At 32.4% G+C, this 26,006-nt stretch overlaps 1 protein-coding gene across 1 annotated transcript in view; it reads right to left on the reverse strand.

Moving 5' to 3' along the window:
• Positions 1 to 23,977, reverse strand: part of HELRODRAFT_108583 (hypothetical protein) — a gene marked incomplete at its 3' end in the record, with an annotated part of 33,060 nt that extends 9,083 nt beyond the window's left edge. Inside the window, exons 1-3 of the mRNA XM_009033081.1 lie at positions 23,306 to 23,977; positions 23,037 to 23,187; positions 7,031 to 7,223 (exon numbers count right to left, since the gene is read on the reverse strand). Coding sequence (XP_009031329.1) covers positions 7,031 to 7,223; positions 23,037 to 23,187; positions 23,306 to 23,543 — 582 coding nt within the window. The 5' untranslated portion in view covers positions 23,544 to 23,977. The remainder of the gene's footprint in view (positions 1 to 7,030; positions 7,224 to 23,036; positions 23,188 to 23,305) is intronic.
• Between the last annotated feature and the right edge of the window lie 2,029 nt (positions 23,978 to 26,006).

A 26,006-nucleotide genomic window follows, 5' to 3' on the forward strand; every position in this document is an offset into this window, starting at 1 on the left:
CGATATACAGAGGTTCATGTTTGTTGTTGTTGTATTTTATTGAAGTATATTTTATTTTTTTTATGTTTGCTGTTGTTGTTGTTGTTGTTTTATTGTATTAAAGTATTTTTCATGCTTATTGTTGTTGCGTTATATTGAAGTTTATTTTATGTTTGTTGTTGTTGTATTTTATTGAAGTATATTTTATTTTTTTATGTTTGCTGTTGTTTTTTTTTATTGTATAAAAGTATTTTTCATGTTTGTCGTTTTTTGTTGTGTTGTATCCAGGTACTTTGTGATGCATGTAGCATGTACAAAACTAAGTGTTGCAACGAGGCGATAGTTCAAGCAGATTATTTGTATGCAATATTTGAGCAACTTCAATAATCAGTTTGTGTTGTTTTTGAGATTTTCATATACCAAATACCAAAGTCCTAACTCTTATAAAAATTAATAAGAGCTTTCAACAAACAACATCAACGTCAACAACATCAACAGCAACAACATCAACAACATCAAGGTCAACAACATCAACAGCAACAACATCAATAACATCAAAAACAACAAAACAATAAATAACAAACAACAATATTAGCTACCAATAACAACAAACTATTAATTAATTAATTACAACAACAGCAACCACAACAACGGTTATCAAACAACAACGTCAACAATAAAAACGTTCAACGAACAACAACAAAATAACAACAATGCATCAACGTCAATAACATCAACAACAACATCGACAACAGCAGCAACAATAACAACAACATCAGCAGCAACATCATCAACAACAACAACATCAACAACAACAATATCAACAACAACAATATCAACAACAACAAAACAGGAACAACGGAAACAAGAACTAAACCTTACGCGGCTGATAATATTTTACGGCTTGTTAAAACCCAAAACCAGCGGATGGAAACTGCTAATGTTTTCAATAAATCTTAATTCTACCGAAATCTTTTTATTAGTTGAACAAAAATCATGAAAAACTTCTGTTCGATTTTCTCTTGTTTATATTGTTTATTTCCGTTTAGAAACAACAGTTTGAAAACCGTTGCGATATGAAACTGTAGTGGGGATAAATTCATTTTGGGATTCATGTATCTTTTAATAAAATGTCATCTCAGCGAAAACCTAAAATGCACCTGAAATTTGAAATAATTCAACCATTAAAGTTGTCTATTTTTATTTCATAATTGCATCTTTACTTTTCAAATGTTCAACTACTTAAGAAAAAATCCAAGCCGATCGCACATCACGTGCGTGCTTGCATGTGAACTCCTTCCATCTATACTGAAGATGATGATGCATCGTACAATGACTGCGATTTAGACTACAACACCGTGCAGATAATAATGTTGCTAAAAAAACCGGATGTTAATAATGCAATGGAAATCTTTTCCATGATTGAATTAGCGCGTGTGTGTGTTATATATGTGTGTTTGTGTGTGTGTTGTGTGGTTCCATTGAGTCGTGTGTAATGTAGCGCTTTTGAATTAACTTTGTGCTTCATAACTGAAAGATGATTTGTATTATTACTAATTCATTGAACTACAAACGAATGAAATAAACTTTCATGTACTGTGTACTGTACACGTGTCGAATAGTTCACATGTGCAGATCAGAATATTCCTAAAATATATAATTATGACCGGAATTATTTAGGATCCTTATTCGTTATTTGACCCCAGAAGTGTATGATCCCAAAATATAGAATAATTTTAGTATTTGAATCTTAAATATATTAATGCACTTTTAAGCGTTGATGTTATCATAAAAAAATAAATAAATGTACTTCGAAATGTTGCCGATAGGACATTACGACTGAATTCTACCGTATAGATAGACATCCAACATAAGAGTTGGGAGATAATACGTTGACCACTACAATTACGACCGGCCAGCCTGTTTTGGAAATGAAAATGACCAGTGCTTCCACGTTAATGGAATCATTTCAGAAATTTCTGCGCATCTGATGCATTAGCACACTTCCCTTTAATCATCATCTAAATTAGCCTCTCAGTTGGTTTGTAATGAAAGCGATGGAAAAGTTCTCTTCAACAATAACAACAACAGTTATTGCGATGGTTCAGTGAAATGTTAGATTGATTCAAATGAAATTCAGAAAATGCAGAAAGATGTCATGCTATCAAAGCGTGCGATACATGCTTATTGGATTTCAAGCGCTCTCACTCAATTTATATACTGCTACAATGTTTATTTCTCTCACTCCTCTCTCTCTCTCTCTCTCTCTCCCTCTTTCTCTCTTTCCTTTTTTCTCTCTGTATACACATTAGTATAAGAAAAATAGATGATGATTAAGTAAATAAATAAGCACACAAATACACATACACACACTCACACACACACACACACACACACACACACACACACACACACACACATATATATATATATATATATATATATAATAAAAGTTATAATTGAGTCAGATGAATAAACGCATAGAAAAATAATTAACTAAATGTTATTAAAAGAATAAATAAAATTGTAAACAAATTAAAAAAAATTAATTAAATTTAAAACTGAAATTACGTCGCAAAACAGCAGCAAATATTTTCCGAATTGACCCAGTTTAATTCAGCGATGTTTAATAATTTTTTTTGAAAGAACTTACTTAAAATCAGTTTAAACAACATTAATTTTCTAATTAGACATTAAAATAATATTTAATATTTAAACTGAATCTCCATAAGAACTATGTTAGAATACAGCGCCTCCAACTCTGAGCACGATCTCGGTAGATGTCTCTGTCCGATCTGCAGAGGAACGTTCAGACGACCAAAAAAAAGGCCCTGCAATCATTATTTTTGCTTCCAGTGTTTAAAATTTTGGCTTGAAAACCACAATTCCTGTCCTCTCTGTAGACGTGAGTTGACGTTGGATCTCGTCAGCGAGACCTCTCACAGGTTCAGACCTGAACTCTACCGCATGGTTGTTCGCTGTCCATTCCACACCAGAGGTTGTACGGCAGAAATGCCACTGAGGAATTTGAAGCTTTCAAAGTGCAGAGATGTAAATTGAATAGTTGTAGACAGCTTCTTAAAGGAGTAGGACAATGATATTGTAGACTAGGCGAAGAAATTTTATAGTAAAGAACGTGTTGAAGAGTTCCTTCTAAGACCTCATCTAAATGCGCTGAAAAACTGGAACTTCTGAAGAATTATCATTGAACTCAATGAAAGTATGTCATCAATAAGAAAACAATTTATCATGTGATTGATCTTGCAATTTATCATGTAAATTAATTGCCCGAAGGATCTATGTCTGATTCTGAAAGGATTGACTTCTTGGTCACATTCATGTTTTATCAGGGTTCTAAAATAATAAATATAGTCCGAAAAGTGGAAAACCAAGTGGAAAAATTCCTAATAGGTGCGTGACGCTAAAATGCAGCTGTTGAAAGAATGAAAATATTAATAACGCTATATTTTCAGTTCCAGAAACAGAAGAAAAGGACGAAAGAAAGAAAGGGCTAATTAAAAAATATTACTAACTACACGGACATTCCTTGGCAGCTACATACAAGAAAATGACTTGGATGATTTATTTGAACTAATGGATAAATTTTAAATTTCATAATTTATGAATTTGTAAATCAGTAAATTCATTTTGAACAAAAAATAATTGAAAAATAAAAATTTGTTTAACCAAACTGAATGTTTCATAGAAACAACAAAACAATGAAACATGCAAACAAACAAAATTTAGATTTTTTATAATTTTTTGAAGCCTTTCAATTCAGCTACAAGAAAACAAGTGTCTAAAATTTGAATAAGAACTTTGTATGTTAGAAATTGTGTTCATCCCTGACACAACAGTGATCAGTAATAAAAATTTCAAGCTTTCAAATTAATTTTTTAAATGAAACAATTTTTCAAACCACAAACAATTTTTTGCAGGGTTATGTATTATCCTAGTTTACAATTGTTTTTTCAATTCAGTATCAGAACCAAATTTTGTTCATTTAACAAAATTAATTTCATCAGAAAGAAAGTCAGACTTTCCTGCTGCCCAACCTGACCGCCTTCAGATTTCTCTCTACCCCCATTGAGTTGTTGTCTCCTTACAGTTGTTATCTTCAACGTTAAGCTTTAGTAGTGTTAACATTTCAGTGATTGAGAAGTCAAGTCATCACCTCGCTCAGTTCAACATCAATAAGTTTCGTGTCATCACAGGAATTCTTTGTCATATTTTATTACTTCCAACTTTAATTAGTTTTATATATATATATATATATATATATATATATATATATATATATATATATATATATATATATATATATGTTGGTAATAGACCATAATTTTTACAATATTCTATAAATTCTACCGAATGTTTGGCGTTAATATGTTTGTAGTTCGTTTTTTCGATTTTTCTCACTAAAGTTTTTTGGTGAACGTTTAGTTTATTAAAATTCAAAATAAACTTATTTTTCGAATACATGCTGCAAATAAGGCCATATTTCGATTCGAATGAATCATCATCAGTGCTCCTTGTTGTATATATAGGGAAATATTGACTTTGTCAAGATGAACTTTGACGTTAATTTTTACAACGGTCGGCGTAATCATCGTGCCAAAAAGCACAACATCATTAAAAATAACAACATCATTAAAAATAACAACATCATTATAAATAACAACATCATGCAGTGCAGTGAAGAGCAGAACCAACCAGCCAACCAACGACAACAAATATTTCAAACGTAGGTGAATTTAAAACAAGCTGGCAAATGGCGATTAAGTAAAAATTTAATTGATTAAAGTTTGAACAATCTGAGATATGTCGCTAATATTTGCGATAACAAAAAACTTCAAAAAGAAGATATATGAATTTTCATTCACTATGCGTTTTTTCGTTGATCAGATATATAAGCCTCCCACCCACACCGTTATGTTTGAATCAACCGCACACACACGTCGAGAAATCTCTGCGTTTGAACCACGTCAATGCGATGAATACATTTTTAAAAGCCAAGCCACTTCGTCTCCTAACTGCAAACTTAATAAACTACAAACGATTGAAATAAACTTTGGTGTACTGCCTATCTGCCTTTTCTAAAATATTTAATATTGACCGGAGAAATTTAGACTTTTCTATTTGAGATTTGATTCTACAAGTGAATGATCACAAAAAAAAATTTTAGTGTTTGAAACATAAATGCACTTTTAAGCGTTGATGATATCATAAAAGTAAAAATGAACTATTAAACGTGTGCATATGCGTTTATTTATTTACTTCCTTATGCATTCTTTCACTCATTCATTCATCCACTTTTTCATTTATTCATTCTTTCTTATATTTAAATGTAGACAAAGAGAGAGAGAGAAAGGAGAGAGAGAGAGTGAGAGGGAAAAAACGCTAATACCAACATAAATTGGATGAGAGGGCTTGAAAATCCAATAAACATGTTACGCTGCATGTAGGCATGTGTCGTACGTTTTGGTAGGATGACTGGGACATCTTTCTACAATCTACGCGGCCTGAATTTTTCACTATTTCAATATTTTACTAAAACCATCACAACATCCATAGTTCACCATCGCTACTGTTGTCAATCAACTGCGAGGCTAATTTGGAAGAAGATTCATTAAAGGGAAGTGTGCTAGCGCATCGGACGCACAGAAATTTTTGAAATGATTCCATTAACTTAAAAGTGCTGGTCATTTAAAATATATTAATGGAAGAGCATCTCACTGGCAGCACACACGAAGGACTGTTTTTACGGGAGGAGACGATGGAGTAAGGACGGTCACGTTGTTCGTTGTGATCGATAATAAGCTGGAGTCGTTCCGTTGGCTTGATCTTTCCGGTCGACAATGAAACTTCAGCGGCAAAATCTTAGATCGTTACTGGGTAATCCAAAAAAAATTATAAAAAACGGTTAAATTTACTGGTATTTTTTTGCTAAAACATGAAGATTTTATGAAAGTGATGTTCTATATCTTCTAATAATCTTTTTAATGACTCATTTATAAATAATTTCGAGGTGTTGAGGTAGGTTCAACACGTTGCACCATAGTTTTTGCATCCGTAATCTAAAATTTATCCGAGTGTTCTATAAATTATATATAGAATTTTTTCATCTAAGCCCCAGCAACATGAAATAGTTTGTCCTATCAAAATGCAGAGATATTGATTGAATGGTTGTAGGTAGCTTCTTGAAGATGATATTGTAGACCACGCAAAGAAATTTTGTTGTAAAGAATGTGTTAAAAAGTACACCCTAAAACCTCAAGTAAATGCGCCGAAAAACGTAAACAACTGGGAAAATATAAATGAACTCAGTGAAATTATGTCATCATTAAAAAACAATTTATCTTGTGATTGAACATTTGTTAATTAATTGTCCAAAGGATCTATGTCTGATTCTGAAAAGAACGATTTTTTGGCCACATTCACGTTTCAACTAGGTTCAAAAATAAGAAAAATAGGCCGAAAAGTAGAGAACAAAGGTGCAAAATTCGTAACTGGTACTTAACATTAAAAAGCAGCTAATGAACGAATGAAGATATTAATAACGTTACATTTACAGTTCTAGAAACAGAAGAAGAAAAGAAAGAAAAATAGTGCCGGCTAAAAGAATTGCGCAAACTTAATCCCACCCCCTTGATCTGCCACTGAGCAACCGCAGGTGTGGTGTGTGGTGTAAGTACTAAAACGTTTGCTGTGTCAGTTGGTGAATAACTCACAAAAATGAAAAAATACATTATTTAATATGTTTGGCTGATGGACGCAATGCGTTAAAAAGTTTGCAAAGTGATTAAGATGTTGTTTTAAAATGCAGACCGATATTTTCCAATGAAATTACATCACACAACACCATAAACAACTGAACACAACCCCAGATCAAAACAAACAACTACACACAGTCACAAAAGACCAAACACACCTACATGAAGTTACATACAACTACACACAGCCACACACAACCACACACACCACCGCTAACCTTTCCATCAAATTGCAGCACCTTCTGTCCATACTTGCCGCTAGAGAGGTGCTCGCTGACGGAGGACGTTGGTGATGTCGCACCGTTGCTGCTGCTGCTTACTTCACGCGATATGAAAACGTCGAAGACACCGGTTTCGATGACGTAGAAGTTGTCGCCATCGTCTCCCTGCTTGATCACGTGCTCTCCCGGCTGCACTTTGCGTTCGAACATGGCGTCGATCACTTCCTTCATCAGGTCTGTGTCCAGAGATCTGCATTGTGGTGGTGATTATGATGATGGTGATGACTGGTGGTGATAATAATGATGGTGGAAAAGTTGATGATGATGATGGTGATGATGATGACGATAATAGAGAAATGTCGGATGATGATTCTATTCATGCTTATGAATATTAAAAAAAAAATTCTAAAGACGATGATGTCCATAATAATGAAGAGAAGAACATTGTGGATCGGAGAATAATGGCTAAGGAGTGATTAACATCGTAATCGCATATATGTATGTATGTATATATATATATATATATATATATATATATATATATATAAATTGGTTATAAAACAAAAATATAACCTACCCACTGTTTTATATACAAAAATGGATTTAATACATGGCGAGTTTCAAATAAAAAATGATATGAAGTTTATGACATGCACAATATGAGATAAGGAAAGCTACGATTAAATTAATACTTTTCAAGTTTTACAGAATAATTTCCATGATTTCAATTGTATAATTTCATTATGAATACCAAAGGAACATGATAGTGAAACAAATTAATCGGTTATGAAGACATAACACTGACATGTTTAGGTGAGATTGATTAATAAATACCTGGTCGTCGAAATAACTGGATAAACACTCAGAAACACTGAGAACAATTTCACGCATAGACAACAACGCAGCAACAATTATCGCGCAAATAAACAATAGAAGCAGTAAAGACAACAACAGTAACAACAATAACAACAACCGCGGCAGCGGCAACAACAATCGCGGCAACAACAGCAAAAACAATAACAACAACAGCAGCAGCAACATCAACAACAACCACACAGCCAAACAACAACTTTGCAAACAAACAAACTAACCACAACACAACCTCAGTACAAAAACAATGATCATTTCTTCACACGTTAATGGATTATGATGGTGATGATGAATACATCAACGATAATGATGTTAAGAAGTTGGTGATGGCAACGTAAATGGGTAGAATAATACTTTAAAAAAAATCATCACTCTTTCAGTTGCATTTTATTTAATTTACAATACTTTTTTGACTAAACCTTTACAAACATAAAAAATGTCTCCGGCACTTTTTTTCACTCTCAGTCCGCAAACTAAAGCCCACCCAATTCAACTGCCACTCAATGACATCCGCATGTAAAGAGTCACTTTGTCCACGTTGGATGTTTCTCTGAACATGACATGTATACAGCGCAAACTTCAAAACTACTACACACACACATACACACACACACACACACACACACACACACACACACACACACACACACACACACACACATGATACTGAGCATGTTTTTGACTGCTGGTGCACATGGGCAGGTACATAATGAACGAACTGGTAATGAAACACACCACTCACAGAACTTTCATAGCCCATAGCCCATTGTTAAAATTGTCGGATTTGTTCTTTGTTAGTGAGATTTTGGAATTGAAATCAAAGTTTTATTTAATTTTAATTAATTTCAATATTCCAGTATAAGGAATAAATATTTTTAAAAAGCAAAGACATAATTATTTATTCTTGGTTGGAATTATTTTCTTAATTCATGGTGTCGGGTTCTACAAATTGTTTCAAACGTTCCTTTACGTTATAAATAAGTGAGTCCAACTTTAACACATAAAAATTATGCCACCATGTTCAAGTTTTGTTAATTCTTTTTTACGTATCTATCTTACTTTGAAAATCTCGAAAAAAATCTATACAAATTACTACGGTTATAAATATGTATAAATATACATAGCATTCGTTTATTTGCTTAGTTATTTAAATATGTATGGTTGAAATGAAAAGTTGACGGCGCGTATTTGACACAGTGCCTTGGATATGAAAGAATCATAGTTACAAATTTTTTAATTTCCACAGGTGTTAGCATGATCAGATATTTTTAATAATATTCTGACAAACATTAGTATCCGTATTATTTATATATATATATATATTATATAATATACATATTGTGTTGTATTTCGTGTGTTTTTTGTGATATGTGGTGTTGGTGGTATATTCAATGAATTTCATGTAATATATGGTGTTGGTTGATGTTGTACTCCAGGTATTTCATCTGACTTTTCACTTTTTAATCATACACAATTGTTACTTCCATAATTACCATAGTCGATTTCTTACCCTAATCATAATTGTAATTATCAACATCATCATCCTCATTATTGTCATTAAAATTATGATCATCGTCATCACTGTCACGTGACGATTGTCACCAGACGCGTTGAGGCACCAAAACATTCAATGCCTTCGCTTCACCAACGCCTGTATACATCAAACAGAAAATAATTCTAACCACTTGGAAAATATACAAACCATATATATAACATAAATACAAATCATACATAAAAATTATTATACAAATTACACATACAATTTAAAAACTTAATTATACATAAAAAATATAATACAAATTATAGTTACAATTTAAAATCTAAATTACATAAAAATTACGATACAAATTATACATATAAATTACACATATAATTCAAATTATGATACAAATTAAACATAAAATATTTGAATGGGACTAACTCGTCATAACAACAACAGCAGTAGCAGTGCAATAAAATATTCACCGGCGATAAATAAGAGCAATTGAGTTAATAATAAGTGCACATGCTGACCTGAAGATAATGACCCTTTCACAATTACAGCCCCTACCCACCACAATGGACCAACTCACTACGGCTCCATAAACATTCCTTAACCTTTGACCTTACTCATTTTTCATCCACTTTTCTTCATCTCACCACAACTTCATCACGTCATCATAATTCGCACATGAAGTTTTTATGACTATTGCAAAAAATTTAAACCAAAATTCAGATTACGGAGAGCCTGGTTTTATTCTTAGTTAGTGTTGATCAATTTGCGATGAATATTTTTTCAAATTTTTTTTCTTCAAGTAAAAATTTTTTTAAAGCATGTTTTGGATAGAGGATATGATTTTTTAAATATTTTTTGACTTACACTTTTTTCATCAGTAAATTATTTTTATTTGTAGTTTTTCAGAAGTTTCTGATGCAGAACACTGAACAATAGACCTGAACTGCAATCCTCACATTACGAAGTGAACTGGATAAGAAAACACAGGCAAAAGATTTTGCTAATCGGATCTTAAGAAGATGCATTATGTTAAACTGCTTATGCACGGCACGTTTTACAAGGTTTAAATCAATCCTTGAAAAAGATTTTAAAAGTTTGATTTTAAGTTATCTGTCCTATTATCTGTACAATGTTTCTTCTGTTTTTTTTTAATTTGTTTACAAAATTTAAAATGATAATAGAAATTTAATTAAAATATGTTAAATTTGATTTGATTTTAAGTTTTTAACTTGGTTATATAGCTACAATCTCTCTCTTTTTTTCTCTTTCTCTCTTTCTCTCTCTCTCTCTCTCTCTCTCTCTCTCTCTATCTATCTATCTATCTCTCTATTTCTCTCCCTCTCTCTCTCTCTTCCCCTCTTTCTATCATCTTTTTCTTTATTTTTTTCTCTTTTTTATTTTTGTCAGCAATTTTTATTATTTATTGCAATATTAAAAGCGAAAATAGAGGAGCATATTTTGAGCAGACTCGTCGTAAACGAATGTTGATGGTTCGTAATGGCACCCGAGACCACGATAGCACGCTGATGTACGTCATTCTAATTGCTAATGTCATCAACACATTACTGCATTCTCGTCAGCATCATGTTATGTCATCATCAACTTTATCATTTTCATGAATAATTTAATTATTTTCATCAGCAATCTAATCCTTATCATCGTTGATACAATTATCATCATTAAACTAATTATTATCAACAATAACCTAATTATCATCATCATCATCATCCTCATCATCATCATCATATTCTAATTTATTCATCTTTATGTCGTCATCGCTACCACATTATTACCAATTTCAGTTTAAACTTTCATTATCAGTAATATCGACAGAGATATTGCCAAAATCATAGTCAAAATTATCAATTTCTCTTTCTATCATTGATAGCAGGTGATGATGCAACTTACCCGCAAAAGTATCATCGCGGACGAAAATGTCATCATTAACCCTGTTACCATCAGCGCTGTTAGTCATCATCACATCAACACATCAACATCATTGTTGTTGCTGTTGTTATAAAAATCATCATCTCATCATCTTCATTATCCACATAAAGTACATTGTAACATTTTTTATGTAGTTACTGTCGTCATCTTAACTCGTCACTTTCAATTCTTCTAATTCTAAAACTCCTATTTCTTAATAACTGTTAAAGTAGTTAGTCCATCTAGTATCATTATTATTAGCATACAATCCTATAGTTATATATGTAGAAATTTTTGTCAAGACACAAGCACAATATCATTGACCACATGGATACATGAACAGTAGACACGTAGGCCTATGGATCTTATTTTACCATATAATTGTATCATTCTGGTAATCATCGTCACATTAATAATCTATAATGTCGTCATCATTTTAATCATATCATCATTCTCGTATTGATCTTGATGGCTGAATGAATGCGTGGATGTTTTAGAAGCTACAATCTACAACATGAACAACAACAACAACAACATGAACATGAACATCAACACCAACAACAACATCAACAACAACATCAACACCAACATCAACAACAACATGAATGACAACATCAACACCAACAACAACATAAACAACAACAACAACATCAACACCAACATCAGCAACAACAACAACAGACATTAAAATTTCGACATTGTAAAAATTTTATATCACCTTTCACCAACCAGTCCAAATATTGTTAATGTATCAATCCTTATCATTACGACCATGAAAATAATAATGATGACTATGACGATTATTATAGCGAAATGGTTAGAAATGATGATGATGACGACGACGACGATGATGATAATTGGCATTTTTTAAACTTAAAGTTTTGGCTGGTAAGTGGGTGACAGATGAATATGCAAACCAGCAAACGGAAGTGGGTTGATGGAGATGGAATGATGGAGATGAAGCCAAAAACGCTGATGCTGTCTCAAAATGAAAATGATGGAAAAATGGAAAAAAAATAGTAAGAGAGAGAGAGAGAGAGAGAGAGAGAGAGAGAGAGAGAGAGAGAGAGAGAGAGAGAAGGCAGCATGGGTAAAAATAATGAGGTAGCTTGTGGGACTGAGTAACTAATGACTGAATGTAATGCTATCAGGATTGAAGAAATATGAGAACAGTGTTGATAATGACAAGATGATGAAGATGGTGATGATAATGATGAGGATGACGATAATGATGGTGGCAATGATGATGGTGATTAAATGTTGAGGTTGATGATGATGAAGGCGATGATGATGATAATTCCATGGTAAATTCATAGATCTGAAGAAACGAAGCGTGTAAATTTCGTTTGCGTTCGTTCATGTTTACTCACGTTTGTTCACACTTGTTTGCTAAACGGTTCATCACGTAATGTTCACAACGCGCAAAATGATAACGATAAACTATTATGGTAAAGAGGGGCATTCAGATGAAATCACCCATTCATGGCTTCCATGCCTCGCCGTGAAACGTTCACTTTTTTATCGCCCACAAATTTTCATCGAGAGATACACTTTAAAATTGACACCTGTTTGTTTTTTGAACAAATAAATGTTTTAAAAGAATAATTTGACTTTATTTTTATGAGAATTAAAGTCATTTCAGCATCTTATTGCATCTATCGTTGTATTTTTCCACATTACCTTGATTACCGCGTTATTAGTTTTTTTCCTTAGTTTTTATTGAGAACTTTTTTGAAACAATTTGTTACACCACGTCGCATTTTACAAAACTAAACAAATTATTTCGTTAAAAATATTATATTTGTGTGATAAACTATCAGAATTGCAGCGTCTTTGCTCCGAGGATGTAATAACACTTAATGAGATAAAAAGGTTTCTTCTTTAGTTTCTACGTCAATTCGATTCATTTGAGTTTTCTGATTGGATTTTGTAAAGAATAAATTTGATCTGACTTGATAGGCAGGCACATTGTAAGAGTTTTTATGCTTCTAACGCATTATATTTCAACTGCGTTATCTATCATTCATCAAATGATTATATCTTTGTCATCATCTTAGTTTTGCAGTGATATTTGTTTACTTTATAATCATTTTGTGAACAATTCTTTTGTTTATTTCTTCCATCATCATCTTTATTCGTTTTCAATTTTGTTTTGTTTTTTTTTCACTTTGTTTTGTTTTCACATTTGTTCATAGTATATTCCTCACTACCACCTTAAATTAGATTTCAATCTTATAATGTTTTTATCTCATTCAATTATGAACTGTGCTGACTTTATTATACACAAAAGTTTTTTATAACAAGATAAAATAGGATGCCATCACTAATTGACGTCATCCACACATTCGCCGCCATCGTTGATTCCATCACCATATATGAATATGAATAACTTCAGTAATTTGTGTTTGAGTCTATCAAATATATTTTTATTTCAGTTCACGTTCATTTTCATTCGTTGAGTAAAATGTATTTTTATTTGTAAAAATTTTATTCGTATTTTTCTATTTTTTTTATTTTTTATAATTTTTATAATCTAAACTTATTAGGTATAGGACAGGGGCTAGGACAGGGGTGGGAAAACTACCGCCCGCGAAGCCAGATATTATGACCAAAAAAAAGAATGTCGCTGCGTAGTTTCAGCTCGAGACATGACACTTCTACTGACTGAGCTAACGATGACCTTAATTTTCTTATGCATTTCAATATTTAAATAATTTAATTTTAAAATTTCAATGACCTGTTAAAAATAATGCTGAATTTATTAAGACAATAAAGTGATGAAGCCCACACACTAAACTGCCAACCATCCAACCAACCATCCAACCAACCAACAACCAGCCAACAACCAACCAACCAATCAACCAACCAACCAACAACCAACCAATCAACCATCCAACCAACCAACAACCATCCAACCAATCAACCAACCAATCAACCAACCAACCAACAACCAACCAACCAACAACCAGCCAACCATCCAACCAACCAATCAACCAACCAACCAACAACCAACCAACAACCAACCAACTAACCAACAACCAACCAATGTTGCGTGTGTTTGATTTTTTACCATATTTTATCAAATTTTCAAAAGTACATTTTTTAACTTTCGACCTTAAATGGCATATTGTTTTCTCATGTTATCAACATTTCCCACTTTATCACAATTCCTCGAAATAAACTGCTCGATAATCCAAAAAATTTTATTTTTCAAAAATCAAAAGTATTTAAATAAAAAAAAACTTAGAGATTTTGTTTATTTCTTTTTTATAACTTTACAATGTTTTTTTGTTCACAATTTTTTGGAAAACATTGCTTCCTTGATTAAATTTCACTTTTGAGCCAACAAATTCATGTTTGAATAAATATGCAGTTGATATGGTGAGTTACCCAACTGATTAATTCAGTTTCACGTTGTTCAGATTGTTTAAGTAGTTATAAATTTAAACAATTCAAATCCTGCGTTCGTACCGTGGTCTTTGAGTTCTGGACAGGCAGTATACGAGCCCTGCCATCGCGTGATAACAATGCGAGACATGGCACTTCTACCGACTGAGCTAACTAGGTGACCAATATATACAAACATTTACAATTTAAAAATAGAATAAATAAACAGCTGGAAGTTTGAAGCAATAAAAAATTTTAAGTTAAATTCAGTTATCATAAAAAATTTTACTTTGAAAAGAAAAACAAATGACAAAACAAAACAAAATTAGAAAAACGTAGCATGTTTTTTGTTTACCTTGTCTCTTTAAAGAATAGCCAATTGGTTGATTGCACGGAAAAACAGGTTCCGCACGTTGCTTCAAATTAGAATGAATTGCGTGGAAATGAAAAAAAACACTGCTCGTTTTCCAATCCCTACATTCATCATTCGTTCAAAAACAATTAACAACTTGCATTCATTTATTCTCTTGCTACTTTCCATCCATCAATCAATTCTTTTTTAAGGTTATTGCTTAGTTGATTCGTTACTTTTTGAGTTCATTTCGTGTTCATGCTGTTTGCTAGGTTGTTTGATTTTTTTCTTGGCTAATGTTTTTATTTATAAACATTTATTCATTTATTCAATCGTTCGTTCGTTCATTCGTTCGTTCGTACATTTGTTCATTCGTTCATTCTTTCGTTCATTCTTTCGTTCATTCTTTCGTTCATTCTTTCGTTCATTCTTTCGTTCATTCTTTCATTCATTCATTCATTCATTCATTTATTCATTCATTCATTCATTCATTCATTCATTCATTCATTCATTCATTCATTCATTCATTCATTCATTCATTCATTCATTCATTCATTCATTCATTCATTCATTCATTCATTCATTCATTCATTCATTCATTCATTCATTCATTCATTCATTCATTCATTCATTCATTCATTCATTCATTCATTCATTCATTCATTCATTCATTCATTCATTCATTCATTCATTCATTCATTCATTCATTCATTCATTCATTCATTCATTCATTCATTACATTTAAATTGTTTTTGGACTTACATACAATTTTTTCATTTAGAATGAAAACAATCAATGTATTTTGAAATGCCATTCGAGTTTATCTACCTGACCCAACGTTGGAGTTGTTGTTCATCTTGTGAAGAGGCAGGTGCTGGTAGGGAAGAAAATTGGAAGTTTGATGCCCTTCAAAGATTATTTTAATCCCATGCAAGTTGATTTGACAAATATTTAAATTTATACGTCAAGGACCTTATTTATTTTTATTGTTCACATTTTAAAAAGTCTAGAAAGTAAAAAATCTCTAGTTTAAATACTTGTTATTAACTTGTTAACAAAAAAAAAATTAGTAAACAATGGCCTACAAATCATCTTTTTAAAAGTTTTACAAAGTTTAATTTTATGGGATCAAGTATGAAAGAACATTAAAACATTTCCTATGCCATTTTATTTCATGCACACTGAAAAGATACATAAGGTTATTCAACTTTCGAAAGTCATCTGTACATTTTTGAGACAGGCAGAAAGTCCCACCTAGATAACATAACATGATCGTTAGCTGTAGATTCTTTAAAATGCAAATCTAACAAAAGAAACATATTAAAATGACAGACAGAATATTATTGCCCTATCGTATTCTAACTATTGAAAACTTAACCGGAAGCGATAAAGGAGATGACGTCATACATTTATTATAATTAGCTCTGGATTTCCCCAAGCCAAAATTCCAGCGATTTAGGAGAACTAAGAAATCATATAATTATACAAACGCTTTCAGGTCAAAGTTTAGGTCAAGTGTGATATTTTAATTCTTATGTGTGATTCCATTCAACGGTTAAAAGAATAAAAATTTAATTTAATTTCAATTATTTTTTCAATTTATTTAACTAAGTAATTAATTAAATTTAATTAAATTAAAAAGTGAAATCATGACAACACGCACACATAAATAACATTGAATGGTTAGGCATGAATTTGTTTGAGACGTTTCGTCTAGCATGACGGTCACAAACACATCTCCAACATCAACGATAAAATACATTGAAAAATTCATTTACTAAGGAGCTTATCAATTCAACTGTCAAATGTTAACGACACCACACCATAAAGTGATCATTTCTCATTTTCTCTCATCGTAATTTTTATCACTTGTCTAGTATTAGTTTAGTATTTGGTTTAGTGAGCTACTAACATATATATCTACTTCATCATCTCCATTGTTATCATCAACATCGTCATCATCATCGTCATCATCATCGTCGTCATCATCATCATCATCGTCCTTACCATCATCATCATCATCATCGTCGTCGTCATCATCATCATCGTCCTTACCATCATCATCATCATCATCATCATCATCATCGTTGTCACCATCATCGTCATTTTCATCTTTAAGTTATATCTGTAATAACAATGAGCTAACATCACGGTTAATATAACATCATCTTTATTATTTTAACCAAAACATCCTTACCTGCCCCATGACTTTCATTATAGAATGTTATCATTTAGAAATAAATATTACATCGTAATAAGAACCGCACCATTCAGAAGTCAAGAACATCCTTATCAAATTTTCATCATCATCTTCATCAACAATATCACAATAGTAATCACACTGACGTCACCATCATCATTCATAGTGAGATCAATGGTTCATCGATCATTGATGAAATTAGAAGCAGCGCCCAAAACATCAACAACCGCAACAACATCAACAACAACATTAACAATTACATTGAGATATCATCATTATCAACAACAACAACAACACAACATCAACAACAACAACAACACAACATCAACAACAACAACAACAACAACAACTACTACTACTACTACATCGTAAGCAACAACATCGTCAACAACAGCATCATCCTCTTTAGGGTTATCGTCGTCAATAACATCATCACAAACAATTTAATTGATAAAAACATCATCAACAACATCACAATCATCATCAACAATGACGTCATAATCATCATCTACAACAACAACATCATCGTCATCATCAACAACACCATCATTATATTATCATCATCATCATTATCAACATCATAAATATTGTTGAAATAAACCTTGCTTATCAATATCATCATAAACATTTTCCTCGTCATCATTATCATCATCATCGTCTTCTTTATCATCACCAACTTCATCATCATCACCATCATTATCACCATCATCCCCAATATCATCTTCATCACCATCATCATCTTCTTCATAATCATCATTGCCCACACTCGACATCACCATAAATTATAATAATTCTATATATCATAATTTTTTTCTATGGCTCTTTCATACCCATTACCGCTTCCACCAACACCACCACCATCATCATCATCGTCCTTGTCGATATCATCAACAACATCATTATCATCAACAACAACATCACCATCATCATCGTCGTCATCATCATCATCATCATCATTGGCTCACTCATATTTCTACCTGTAGATTTACATTATATATATATATTCCTAATAGGTTTTGTAAATTTCCTTTAAGTGCATTTCAATTGGAACTTGTTTCTTAGCAACCAATGACAATGATTATGGTAATGATGATGGTGATGATGAAGGTGGTGGTGATGATGATGAATGGAATGATGATGATGGTGGTAGTGATGATGTAATAAAAAGGGTGATTATGATGACGATGGTGATGGTGGTGATAATAATGATATAATAACATCTTAAAAACGTCATGCAAAAATTTTTTTTACTTTACTCTTGAAATTCATCAGTGTGGTTTTGTTGTTTATATGTTCTTTGTTGTTGTTTTTATGTCCTTGGTTGTTGTTGTTGTTGTAGTTGTTGTAGTGGTAGTTGTTGTTTTTGTTATTGAAAGCGTTATAAATGGTGCATGCTTAATGGATTTTATTTTTTTTTACACTTCTCAAGTGATGTCGTTAATGATGATGCTATCAAAGTCGTTGATGCTGATGGCTTGCAAGCACTTTTCTTGTTGCTGGTAACGGTTAAATATGAAATATTATATATCGTTTTTGTGTAGTTGAAAGGATTGAATGAATTGAATGTTTATATTTATGTGTGTGTGTATGTGTGTGTGTGTGTGTGTGTGTGTGTGTGTGTGTGTGTGTGTGTGTGTGTGTGTGTTTACGGAAAAAATGAATCTAGAGTCAGATCAAATGGAATGGCGTGACAGAGTTCACGCAAAGAAAGAAACATGATGAAAAGATTGGAAATAATTACAGATTCATGAGAACAAACGAAAAACAAACAACAGTATTAAGCAGCAACAAGAAGCCACAAACAACAACAGATTGCAACAATCAAACAGCAGAAACAACAAACCTGACAACAAAAGTAACAACATACAGCAACATACAATTACAAATAACAAAAATTGCAACAACTAAACAGCAATGACAACAAACATACAACAACAAAATTTAAAACAGACAACAACAACGACAACAAACCAAAGTAACAAGAAACTGGCATGCACTCTCATCATACGAATTCATCTTTGAGATTTTCATGAATAATTTTTTCAGAACGTTCTAGTTGCACGAAATGGTTTTGTGTAGTTTTATCAGAATCAGTAATAATAAAATTGTTTACATATTATTGTGAAGATTATTTTGAGTTAAAATAGTCTTATTAAATGTTCAATTTTATTTCAAAATTACTGAAACTGATTGGACAAATCAAAATATCGAATATATAAAACGAAATTGTCTTTCATATTAAAAATGATGAATAGTAAAATATTTAATAAAAATTAAATATAAAAAAATAAACGAGGCATTTCAACACGTCGATCGTCAAGAATTTTGAGACGCCATGTGCAGCGATTGTTTTCTAAGTTTCCGCTGGGTTGTTTCTCATTTTGTAAATTCTTCCCGCTGTTTCTACCGTCTACATTTAAAAATTTGTTTGTTACTTTACATGACGAACCAACGTAATTCCTTTAAAAAATTGAAACATCTTTAAATAAAAATTGTTAAAAAATTGTCTACGGCAGCGCAAAAATTACAACGAATGCAAGGCCTCAGAAAATAATGGTATCAAAGGAGCTGTGTGTTTGTTATTTGACACGTGAACATTTCATTTGATGTCTAACGTGGAATAATGATGAAGAAAAAAATATTTTTTCCGCAAATTTGGTCTCATTGCGCAACGCCACAAAAGCAAGACTGATTTAAAATACATTCATTATATCTCTCGCAAAATGCATTCACTTCCTGTCTTGCTTGTTATGGGTTTCCCGCTCGCATGACATATTCGCGGGTGATGGGTTGCACGTGATGTATTGCACGTGATGTATGGTTGCACGTGATATGTTGCAAGAGGAAGTCCATAGAACTTTCAGCTTTAGATGCTTTCGATAAAAAAACAACAACATTGCTTAGTAACAAATAGTGAAATGTTGCACGCGATGTGTGGTTGCACGTGATGTGTTGTTGCACGTGATGTGTGGTTGCACGTGATGCGTGATGTGTTGCACGTGATGTGTGGCACGTGATGTATTTCACATGATACGTTGCACGTGATGCGTTGCACGTGATGTATGACATAGATGTGTGGCTGCAGGTGATGTGTAATTGCACGTGATGTGTGACACTTGATGTGTTGTTGCACGTAAAGTTGTTGTACGTAATGTTTTTTTTGTACGCGATGTGATGCGCGTGGTGTGTGGTGGCACGTGATGTGTTGCACGTGATACGTTGCACGTGATTATTTGCATTTGATGCGTTGCACATGATGCATTGCACGTGATCAGTGGTTGCACGTGGTATGTGATTTTACGTGATGTGTGATGTGTGGCACGTGATGTGTTGCAAGAGGAAGTCCATAGAACAGTCAGTTTAAGATGCTATCGATGAAAAAAACAACATTGCATAGTAACAAATAGTGATATGTTGCAGGTGATGTGTGGTTGCACGTGGTGTGTGATTTCACGTGATGTGTGGCACGTGATGTGTTGCAAGAGGAAGTCCATAGAACTGTCAGTTTTAGATGCTTTCGATGAAAAAAAAACATTGCATATTAACAAATAATGATATGTTGCACGTGATGTGTGGTTGCACGTGATGTGTGGTTGAACGTGATGTGTTGCACGTGATGCATTGTTGCACGTGATTTGTTACACATGATATGTTGCAAACGATGCGTTGCACAACGTTGTATAATAATAAATAGTGATCTCTTGCACATGATGCGTTGCACGTGATGTTGCAAGAGGAAGTCCATAGAACATTCATTTTTTAGATGCTTTCGATAAAAAAACAAAGCTATATAGTAATAAATAGTAATGTGTTGCACGTGATGTGTGGTTGCACGTGATGTGTGGTTGCACGTGATGTGTGGTTGCACGTGATGCGTTGTACCCGATGTGTGGTTGCACGTGATGGGTTTCTAGAGGAACTCCATAGAACATTCAGTTTTTATATGCCTTCGATAAAAAATACCGTTGAATAGTAATAAATTAATACCAGATAATAATGAATGTATGTTTCGTGTGTGTACGTTGTCAGCATGCTAGCCTACGTTACTTCTTTGTACCTTTTCCTATTTCAAAGTCAACAAATACAAATTTTGGACTCCGATCTTCCAATAAAAATTAAAAATTAATATTTTTAAAACTGTTTTTCCATATTCAGAATAATTCTTCAATAGTTTTGTCGAAGGTTATCTACTTCATTATTATTCACTTTATGTTTCTAGCATTATGTAAACAAACTATTAAAATACTGAAACGGATAAAATCTCAGCATTATATTTTGTTTGTTATCTACTCTACATTGAAAGCACTTGAATTAAATTTCAGCAGAGCAGCATATCTTTGCGTTTGATGCCATCTGTCTGAAGCATTCGGTTTGATTCCGGCTGCCATGCATAACTAAGAGCTTTTGAAAAAAATTAAAAATCTTCTTGATTTATTGCTTTCTCCATAGATTAGTAGCGAAAAATATCAGATCTGTCGAAGGGTTCAACGATACGTTATTTAGTTTTTCCAACTTCATCACAAAAGAAGTTTGAGCTTTTTATCAAATAATCTATGGAGTATCTGTGATTAAATTTTTTGTATTAAAGTATAAATCAAACATGTTCACAAATCATAGAAGTCGGAAAAAAGTTTGCTGCTGCGGTTTTCACCATATCAAATACTGTTATGAATATTTTTTCAAATTTGTATTTAAATAATAAAAAAACTTATAATTTAGAGTTTTGTTTTTAGAAGAGAATTACTGTGGAAATGTAAGTTGAGACAAACGGTCAAATTTTAAAAAATGTTCAAGTTCAACTAAGTTTTTTTTTTATTTTTAATTTATTTTTAATTTTTCAAATTCTACCCAAAAAGTATCAGTCCCTGCTAATAAAACAAATATAACAAAATCGGTACAACAAAAATAATTGTACGATTTACTATTCAGTGTTTGAAATGTTTAATTAATTAATTAATTTATCAAAATGCAATTACTGTTTATTAATTAATAATGTGTTTTTTAATACAACGTCCTACGCCTAGTGCCTGGAGCTCTCATGATGAGTTGCCATTCTATAGATCACAACCAAATGCATTCTCTTGAGGCAAGTGCTGCTTTAAATGCTTCTGAGTAAACTCAAAACAGTTTGCAAGGGCAGGCAATCACGAAGGAAAAAATAGCAAAATATCCTAAAACACGTTGGATGTAAATATCCGATGCACAGAACAATCATTAATTTAATTAATATATTTTTTTATTTATCTTTTTCTTTATTTATTCACTCATTCTTTAACTTTTATATGCAAATTATTTTGATATAATTGCTTTTGAGAAAAGCAAGTTTCCTGCCACAATGATTACTTTTAAAAGATTCTTATAGAAAAAAATCATGTCTGATAAATACTTTGAAAATAATTTTTTCTGCGTTGAAATTTTTGAAATCAAAATTTCCTCTCAGGAAGAGACATTTAAATGAAATATATCTCAATGGCACATGGAAATTGGCTAATAAACAAAACTTGTTGATATTGCTGCTGCTTCAACTTTTCGTTTGTGAACGCTTCGATATATCTTTTTTGCGAGTGTGTGTGTTCGTGTGTGAGCTACTTTGTGTGTGTGTGGGGGGGGGGGCTACAAAACCGTGTTGTTTGTGGTGTAGGATGTGAGTAATAAATGCAAATTACTGTAACCATAACATAGCAGCAACATGTAATTTTATATTCTTCGGTTGTTTTATGTTTTTGTTGTTTGTGGTGGTTTCACGCTGTGATTAGTTGAAGAACCTCTGAAGTTGACGCCATGAAAATCGAAATATGAATATTATCATTAACGATGAAAAACAAGCACAGACCTGAAGATGAGGATGTCTTTCACCGCCTCCGTCAATCTGCTGCGTTGGTCTTCTGTTTTTGGCGGCAAATAAGATTGGAGGAGGTCACGTGACGATATCTCCGCATCTGCTTCCGGGTCATATCTTTCCGCTGAAACTGAACCTCGTCTACCTGCCATTTCAAATTATGAGTGGTGAAAGGAAGTGTGGCGTGAAATGTGGTATAAAGTTGAAGGACATATATAACTGATATGACAAAAGCTGAACAATGGGAGAAACGTTGCAAGGACCTTCTCTACTCTGCCTCCTTGTTTTCGGACGAAAACTTCCGGGATCAGGTTCAGTGGCGAGGTTGTCATCATCGACGACGATGTACAGCGGGATGTTCTCCGCACGTCTGGCGTCTCGAAGTTTCGCGAAGTACTCGGCGGCGAATTCGTACAAGTCTGCTGGTCGCTCGCGAAGAACCGCGATGGTGACGTTTTTCAGCAGGTCGAACAATCCGTCGGGGAATAAGTTGAAATCCATCTCGGTTTTTTTGTTTTCAACGTTGTTGTTGTTGGTGGTGGTGTTGCTGCTGACGTTGTAGTTTAGTGTTGAAGTCGATTTTTGAACAAAGTTTTTAACGTCGGATTTGTCTCCGTCTGTGTTTACTTTTTGCTTGTAGTTGAATTGTTGCAGTTGTTTTTGGTTGTGGTACTGTTTTAGATAGAAATCATTAGGAATGAACTTACTTTAATTTTGGTTTCAATTTCTTGCAAGGGTGTTTGTTGTTTTTGTAATTTTTCCAGGTTGTTTTGTTTTGTTAAAAAAGTTTGTTTTGTTTTGTTGCAATTTTATTGTTGTTGTCTCCACTAATTTGTTTTCATACGTAGTTTTGGTTATTCTTTACAACCAATTTTGGTAAATTATCCATTTAGATTGAATTTTTAATTTTACTTCAAAAACTTTTTTATTATTTTCCAGCAAATTACAAATGTAAAAACTCAAACACAGTTAAATATTTTGCGTAAACAACAATCTCGACAGTGGGTACAAACGTTGTTCATTATGACTTATTACATTCCCAGGTCAATAGAATAGACCTGCAATTGAATACAATTTTTACATTGGAATCATGAACTTATTAAATAAAAACTTGCAACATAAGTAAAAGCAGTTAAAGAAAAATAGGAAAATTGGTTTCTAGGGAATATTGTTGAACTTGAATTTTTATTTTTGACTCTAATTAATTCGTTTAATAGCACTTTGAAAGATAAAATAAAAAAATTTTTGGTCGACTTCATCATCAAGTCGCCTGTCAATATCAAATAAATGCTATTCAGGAAATTACAACATTGATTCCAAGAAATGATGGATATTTCAAATAGGAAATAAATTAAAACTCTACGAAGCATGCGAGATTCGCGTCATTAAATATTTTCCAAAAGCACAACAACAGCAACAATATCATCATCATCAACAACATAATAATAATAATGTTAATGATATTAACAACATTATTCAATGCAATAAAGTAGCCTTATAAACATGCCTCCATATCTGAATTCTTAATTAGAATGAGAACGCGAGCGGAACTCGCTGCACAATTTAAAACTCATCAAATACTACGACGTTCAGGCCATAAGCTATCATATATATTTTAAACTATATATATATAATATATATATAATTATGCATTTGCATTTATGTATGTTTTTATGTATGTGTGAATTTGTGCGAGAGCAAGAGATAAAACCTGTGTGTTTGTTTAGAATTGTATGATAATAAACATAGTTCTTTGGCATTCATATAAAAAATTGGTTTATTTTTATGTACACATCAAAAAACTTGTACAGGCTTACGTATGTGTGTATACGAATTTTGTTTATGTTTGTTTTTCTGGTGCTGCCAGAAATTTTTAATTCAAACAGAGGATGTAGAACATATTGACGTGACGTGAATATGACTCGATGTTTACAGAACTCGTTAAGTAAGGCGACATGAACGTGCACCACTCGGCCTCATTTCAAAGGTGAGGTCCCGAAGTGAGCATGTTATCAACTTCTATGAGCAACTGTTCTTGCTTGCACACTTGCTTATGAATGTACAAACACGTATTTGTGCATCTTGTTTTTCATTCAAAATTCAGCAAGCATGTCAGGAGTTGAGTTCAGGAATCTTGCCGAAAATTTTTTAGTTTACAGCGATCCATAAAGTTCTCGTCAGAGTCTAAAAATATGTATTTTTTAGGACTATAATTCATGAAAATAAATAAATTTTAGAATATCGACACTTTAGTTTTGTGTTTAAAAAAATGAATTCATGCGCCTGAAATGTTATATTTCTAAAATAATCACATCTCATTCATGGCAAAGAAGAAAATCGTCAGTTATCTGCAATTCACCGAAAACCATCGAAACCCTTTTTAAAAACACGTTCAGGAAAAAACTTTCATGGTTTAAAAAGTGTAAAAATAGGCAACAAATATAGAATTGAATGACAAATTTTGGATGTATGAAAATATTGAATACTAAAAAACTCTAAAAAATAAAAGAAGAATGTGAAATGGACACTTGATTTACTCGCTAATTAATTAATACACTTTCACTCAGTCACAATTATTCATCTATTATAAAGAATTTTAAGCAATTTTTTGCTGCTTCAAGTCTGAAAAAATGTCAAAACATTTGAAAAAATATTATAAACTGCGTCAGAGTTTTTTAAACGGTTTTCTTACAGAAATATAAAACATTTCAGTGACGCAGAAAACTTTGTTGCAGCATATTCCAACGAATGCTTTTACGATCAATTTACGTTTTTTCAATATATGTAAACATTAAGAGGTTTTCATCCACCCACCTATCGATCCATCCATTTTAAATTTATTCATCTTTAAATTCATTCATCCAACTTCATTAGTTCATCCACCCATCTTTATTTCATCCATCTGTCCATCCAGTTCATTGTGTTATTCATCTTTTTTCAGCACTTACGCAATCTGACGTGAAA

This window comes from Helobdella robusta (assembly GCF_000326865.2).
Source record: "Helobdella robusta unplaced genomic scaffold HELROscaffold_9, whole genome shotgun sequence".
Taxonomy (NCBI): Eukaryota; Metazoa; Annelida; class Clitellata; order Rhynchobdellida; family Glossiphoniidae; genus Helobdella; species Helobdella robusta.